Raw genomic sequence first — 6,953 nt, forward strand, 5'->3', positions numbered from 1 at the left:
GGAAAGTGAATTGGTTGAGAAGAATATGTGCTTGAATTGTGAATGTGGTGTATTAAAGTGCTTAGGAGGGTTAGTCACTATTTCTAAATGTATCATACTCGTCCCTTAGCCTACATTACAACCTTAAAGTCCTAATTGATCCTAGATTTGGCTAGTTAAATTAGTAGAGATATACATTATGGGCAAGCTTATGGTACGACCACGGGATGCATATGAATTCTTTGTGAGAGTGAGCGAATTTTGTTCAATTGTGCGATGTCCTTAATCTATATTCAAAAGCATATTTGAATGTATGGACCAATCTATATTCACTCTTTTGTTTGTTGGTAGGGAACATGATCTCATGAATGATTGGTAATGTTTTAAACTTTCTTGTTGGGTGAGTACGTGAGTTGAGGGTGCTTAGTGGTTACAAGTCAGCTTTTGAGGTTGGGTGGTGACAAATAGGTTGTTGGAATTGACTGAATTGAAATGTTATACTTGGGCATGCTTAAACGGGAAGAATGTGAAATTTTGTATGTTCATGCTTGTGTGCCGGTATTGATCATAGTCAAGGGTAGAGTGTATGGTTAAAAGTTGAATTGCTCCTCTATAGTTAAGACTTGTACGTAGTTGGGGTTTATTTGATAGTCCCATTGCTCGAGGACGAGCAAGAGTCTAAGTGTAGGGTGTTGATGTTTAGCTTCAAGTATATATATTTATATGTATATCGCCTCATGCTTTACTTTTATTTCGTGGATCTAGGGTGTAAAATGTGTTGATCTATATTAATTTGAGGTATTTTTATGTCTAGGAATGATCCGGGAGCAATTGGGACGAAATGTGCGAAATTAGAGCCAAAACAGACGAAAATAAGAAAATTGGAATTTGCAGCGCCACAGGCAGCGCCTAGCCCTATCTGTGGCGCCAGAAACTCCAAATTGCTAGTGCCATGGAGGGCGCCTTGCGCTAGGCATGATGCCGACGGCATGAAACTTGTCCAAATTTGCCCAGGACACAGTTATTTCGGCCCTAGACCTACCCAACATGTATAAAAGCAAGACTAAACTTATTGGTGAGGGGGTGACGCCACTTTTGAGGGAGAATACACACGAGAAACATTCGGAAGCGAAGAGATCTCAGTTTTCTTCATCTTTTTCTAGTATTTTCAATTATTCAATACTTATGAAATTGTTTGATATTATCATGAGTGGCTAAAAACCCATAGTTCTGGGTTTGTGATTTAGCCATGAATATTGTTGTTTAACGTTGACTTAAACTTGATTACAATTCACTAATATATGATTGTTTCTTCAATTCTGTGATTAATTGCTTAATTGTATGGCCAACAATTATGTTCTATTTACTATCTATGTTATGCTTGGGAAAACCATGTTTAGATTAGAGAAGAATTGAAGAGAGAACGATCTTAACTCTTAGGGAGCGGATTTGTGGTTAGAATAGGAATATACCTAGTCACCGTGCTTAATTAAATATCGTAAGCTTAATGCGTTCTTAATAGATTAATTTCATAGAAATATAGGCGTTAATCTATTTTGAATAGGTGAGTAGTACTTCGGGAGAAGGCTATGAGAGAAATTATAGATTAATTAGCAACCATGAGTGAATTATATGAGAGAAAAGTTAACTAGAACACAATAGGATTGGTGAACTGATCACAAACCTTGGAATATTTGTCTTTATTGAATACATAACAATCATTTTACTGCTTGATATTAATTATTACTTAGAATTATAATTTAGTATAATCACATTCTCGAACTTGATTTTGGCTTGACTGAATAGCAATCTTGTTGATTTTAGTGGGTAGTTGATACAATTCTCTTTGGGTTCGACACTTGACTTATCATTTTATTACTTGTACAACCACGTATACTTGCGTATGCGTTTGGAAGCAACAAACACCATAGTTGGTGAGTAAGGTATCAAAAGCCCGATTGCAAAAGTGCGAACCCCCATCACTAATAATGGCTCGCGGAGTACCAACCCTTGTGAATATGTTCTTTTTTCAAAAAGGCCACCACACTTTGAGCTTCATTGTTGGGAAAAGGCACGGCTTCAACCCATTTTGAAACATAATCCATAGCTGCCAAAATGTAAGTGTTCCCACAAGAGCTCCCGAATGGTCCCATGAAATCAATACCCCAAACATCAAAGATATCAATCTCTAAAATGATAGTAAGGGGCATCTCATTCTTCTTAGAAATTTCACCAGCTCTTTGGCATTCATCACAACGCTTTACAAGATCACTAGCATCTTTATAGAGGGTAGGCCAATAGAATCCACAAGTCAAAACTTTTGTAGTTGTTCTCACTCTACCATAGTGACCACCATACGGTAAAGAGTGGAAAGCCTCAAGAATTCCTATTTGTTCTTCTTCTAGCACACATCGCCGGATCACACCATTGGTACATATTCGAAAAAGATACGGCTCATCCCAATAGTAATCCAAACAATCCTGTTTGAGCTTCTTCCTTTGGTTTGAAGCGAACTCATTCGGTACAATGCGACTCACAAGATAGTTGGCTAGATCGGCGAACCATGGCATCTCGGTCATTGAAATGGATAGGAGTTGCTCATCGGGAAATGAATCATTGATCTCAAGGCTGTCATGTGGCATCCCCTCCTCCTCCAAATGGGATAAGTGGTTCGCCACTTGATTCTCACTACTCGTGCGGTCTTGAATCTCTAGATCAAACTCCTGCAAAAGAAGCATTCACCTCATCAACCTTGTATTAGAATCTTTCTTGCTCATTAAATACCGAAGCGTCGCATGGTCGGTGTGCACAATCACCTTAGTACCCATCAAATACGGTCGGAACTTCTCCATGGCAAACACAATAGCAAGTAGCTCTTTTTCGGTCACTGTGTAGTTAACTTGGGCATCATTCCTGTTCTTGCTAGCATAGTAGACCGGATGGAAGATTTTGTTGATTCTTTGCCCCCAACACCGCTCTAACCGAAACATCACTAACATCGCACATGAGCTCAAAATGCAAGCTCCGATTCAGTGTAGTGATAATAGAAGTAGTAGTCAACTTGAACTTAAGCAACTCGAATGCCTTCATGCAATCTTCAGTGAAATAGAACTTGGTATCCTTCTCCAAAAGTTTACACAAAGGGTTTACCACCTTGGAAAAGTCCTTGATGAATCGGCAATAAAAACCCGCATGACCCAAGAAGCTCCTCACTCCCTTCACGGATGTAGGAGGAGGGAGTTTGGAGATCACCTCAATCTTAGCTTGGTCAACCTCAATACCATGTTTTGAAATTTTGTGGCCGATGACAATGCCTTCCTCGACCATGAAGTGACACTTTTTCCAGTTCAACACCAAATTGGTCTCCTCACATCTAGCCAATACCCTATCCAAATTGTTTAAACACTCTTCAAATGAGTTCCCAACCATAGAAAAATCATCCATAAAGACCTCAAGAATGTCCCCTACCATGTCGGTGAAAACAACCATCATATACCGTTGAAAAGTCATCGGTGCATTACACAACCCAAAAAGCATCCACAAGAATGCGAAAGTACCATGGGGACAAGTGAAAGTGGTCTTCTCTTGGTCCTCAGGAGCAATAAGGATCCGGTTATAACCGGAGTATCCAACTAGAAAGCAACAAAAAGCACACCCGGCCAACCTATCAAGCATTTGGTCAAGAAATGGAAGCGGGAAATGATCTTTCCGTGTAGCTTTGTTGAGCTTCCTATAGTCCATGCACACTCTCCACCCGGTAACGGTTCTTGTTGGGATCAATTCATTCTTTTCATTTGTCACCACAGTTATGCCCCCTTTCTTTGGGACACATTGCATTAGAGAGGTCAACGAGCTATCAGAAATGGGGTACACAACCCCGACATCTAACCACTTGATTATCTCCTTCTTCACCACCTTTTGCATTGCTTCATTCGACCTTCTTTGATGTTCAATGGAAGGTTTGGCACCCTCCTCCAAAATAATCTTGTGCATGCAAAAAGGGGGGCTTATGCCCCGGATATCCACCAAAGTCTAACTGATTGCTCTTTTCCTCCTTTGTAGCACCTCCAAAGTTGACTCTACATGCACGTTAGTTCAGTACGAAGAAAGGATAACTGGTAAAGTAGAAGGAGGACCAAGGAATTCATACCTGAGGTGCGAGGGTAATGGCTTTAGCTCTAAGGTAGGAGGCTCCTTGATTGAGGGCTTTGTTGGAGGACTCTTCCGATTTTCAAGATCCAAAGATAGTTTTCGGGGCTCATAAGTGTACGACCCCATGCCTTGCAATGCATTTACACATTCCATATAGCCATCACTCTCTTTATCATCATCTAGGTTGAGCAAAACGGCTTCCAATTTATCCTCAACATTCATTGTTGCACTATCATCATCAACTATCACGTCAGTCACCAAATCCACAAATGAAAAAACTTCATTACTATTCGGTTGCCTCATTGATTTGCACACATGGAAAACCACCCTTTTGTCACCCACCCGAAAAGTGAGTTCACCGGCTTCCACATCAACAAGAGTCTTCCCCGTAGCAAGGAAAGGTATACCAAAAATGATAGGCACCTCATAGTCCACTTCACAATCAAGGATAACGAAGTCCGCTGGGACTTATCAACTCTAACCAAAATATCATCAATGATACCCAAAGGCCTCTTCATTGTCCAGTATGCCATTTGTAACCTCATGAATGTAGGTCTTGGTTGCCCAATCCCAAAGTTTTGAACACCGAGCAGGGAATCAAACTGATACTTGCCCCGAGATCAAATAATGCTTTGGCAAAATCGGCGCTCCCAATAGTGCATAGGATGGTGAAAGCGCCCGGATCTTCCAACTTTGGAGCCATTGAGTACACAATAGCACTCACTTGGTGAGTCATCTTGATGGTTTCACAATTCATCGATCTTTTCTTGGTTACCAAATTCTTCATGAATTTTGAATATCCCGGCATTTGTTCCAATTCCTCAACCAACGGCACATTAATTGACAAAATCTTCATCATATCGATAAAATTTTTGAAATGGTTCTCACTGTTTTGCTTTGCAAGCCTTTGAGGGTATGGAAGAGGAGGCCTTGCCGTTGGTGCCTTAGCCTTGGGCACCACCGGTTCTGGCATGTCAATCACGTGTTCCCTAGACGAGTTCACCTCTTCTTGCGTCTCCTCCACACTTTCATCTATATCAATTCTCACTTCTTCATTAGCTTGCACCACATTGCTTGGGATTTCATCCTCTTGAACTACAACATCTTCATCCACAATCCTTCTTTGATTTGAGGTGGTTGCATCTCCACCTTTTCCACTTCTTGTCGTTACGGCCATGGCATGTCCCATATTATTCCCACCCTTCGGGTTTACCACCGTATCACTAGGTATTACCCCCCTTAGGACGAGTTTTCAAAGCTTGTGAGATTTGGCCTAATTGAACCTCTAAATTCTGAATAGAAGTGTTGTGCGAGGCTATTTGAGCATCGGAGTCGGCATTCTTCTCCATCATCTATTTAAACATGTTTTCAATTCTACCCATTTCATTGGAAGAAGAGCTCATGCCTTGAGAAGGATAGGGAGGTGGATTGCTTGGTTGTTGGAACATTGGAGGCCTTTGAAAATCCGATCCCTGGTTGTTATTGTTGTTCCACCCTCCTTGATTATTGCCTACCCAGTTGTTGTTACCCCAATTTCCTTGATTGTTCCAATTGCTTTGATTAGAATTACCACCACTCCAATTGTCTTGTGGTTTTGGTTGTTCCAATTACCTTGGTTCCCTTGTGACCTCCATTGTTGTGGATTTTTCCCTTGAGCTTCTTTGACCTTGATAATTATTGACATATTGAACTTATTCATCTTGATCATTGAATGAATCACCTTGATCAGAACCACTATCATCTTGCATAAATTGTTCCAGACGGTTTTGCATTTGTTGACCTTGTTGCCATCTTTTGTTCACCATTATATTCACACCTTCCATTGCATGCACTTGTTTCGGCCCTTGAACTTGTTGAAGATGTGCCTTGGCCAATTGGTTCATGGTAGTTGTCAACTCGGCTATAGCTTGCTTGTGGTCATGTATCTCCTTGTGTAGGTGAATAACATTAGGGTCACCTTGTGGCACAGTGGCTCTACTTTTCCATGACAAAGAGGTATCTGCCATCTCATCAAGAATTTCACAAGCTTTGGCATATGGCGTGTTCATGAAGTTATCCCTGGCGAGTTGGTTAACCACACAGTGATTAGTTGTGTTGATCCCCATGTAGAAGGTCTTTTGGATTATGGCCTCGGTCATATCATTGTTCGGACACTCTTTAACCATGGTACGATATCTTTCCCAAATATCATGCAATGGCTCATTGGGTTCTTGATTGAAGGAGAGAATCTCATCCCAAAGCGTTTCCATATGTCCCGGAGAGAAGAATTTGGAAATGAACTTTTCTGCCAACTCATCCCAAGTGGTGATGGAATGGTTGGGAAACCTCTCTAACCATTCCAATGCTTTTCCCCGTAGAGAAAAGGGAAATAGCCTTAACCTCAGCGTGTCCTCAGAAACATTTGTTTGCTTGCTCCCCCAACAAGTATCGCGAAACCTTTGAGATGCTTGTAGGCATTCTGATTCAAAGCCCCAGTGAAGAAACCCCATTGTTCAAGTAGTGTAAGCATCACATTGGTGATTTGAAAGTTGCCTGCCCTAATGCGGGGCGGGACTATAGCACTTGTATCACCCTCGTTTGGAAATTGTCGGTGTGTTTCCACTCTTGGTTGAGGTGGGGGAGGGACGAGAACATTATCGTGAGGCAGGCGGCCTCGTCTATTAGCATGAGCTTCAATAGGGACCTCATCCATTGCATCATCATCCACGTCCTCCCCCAATGGCACATTTCTAATGGGATCGTTGTTGAGAGCCATTTTCGTACCTAAAATCAATTCAAACACAAATTAGTAACTCAGAAGGAAAGAAAGACAAAACACACAA

The 6,953-nt window shown here is 41.3% G+C and overlaps 1 protein-coding gene across 1 annotated transcript; it reads right to left on the bottom strand.

The window, feature by feature from the left end:
* Positions 1-4,074: 4,074 nt before the first annotated feature.
* LOC138873030 (uncharacterized) lies at positions 4,075-5,320 on the bottom strand. The gene is made up of 2 exons (XM_070151460.1): positions 4,741-5,320; positions 4,075-4,565 (listed from the first exon to the last, which is right to left on the bottom strand). The coding sequence occupies exons 1-2, from the start codon at positions 5,318-5,320 to the stop codon at positions 4,075-4,077; spliced, it is 1,071 nt and encodes a 356-aa protein (XP_070007561.1).
* Positions 5,321-6,953: the final 1,633 nt, after the last annotated feature.

Source organism: Nicotiana sylvestris, chromosome 7, assembly GCF_000393655.2.
Source record: "Nicotiana sylvestris chromosome 7, ASM39365v2, whole genome shotgun sequence".
In the NCBI taxonomy this organism is placed as follows: domain Eukaryota; kingdom Viridiplantae; phylum Streptophyta; class Magnoliopsida; order Solanales; family Solanaceae; genus Nicotiana; species Nicotiana sylvestris.

Excerpts from the sequence above, each read along its gene's own strand:
- LOC138873030 (XM_070151460.1), bottom strand. The coding sequence starts at position 5,320 with ATGGGACATGCCATGGCCGTAACGACAAGAAGTGGAAAAGGTGGAGAT. Across the intron at positions 4,566-4,740 it reads ATTATTTGATCTCGGGGCAA|TGGACTATGAGGTGCCTATC; the intron begins GTATCAGTTTGA and ends TTGATTGTGAAG.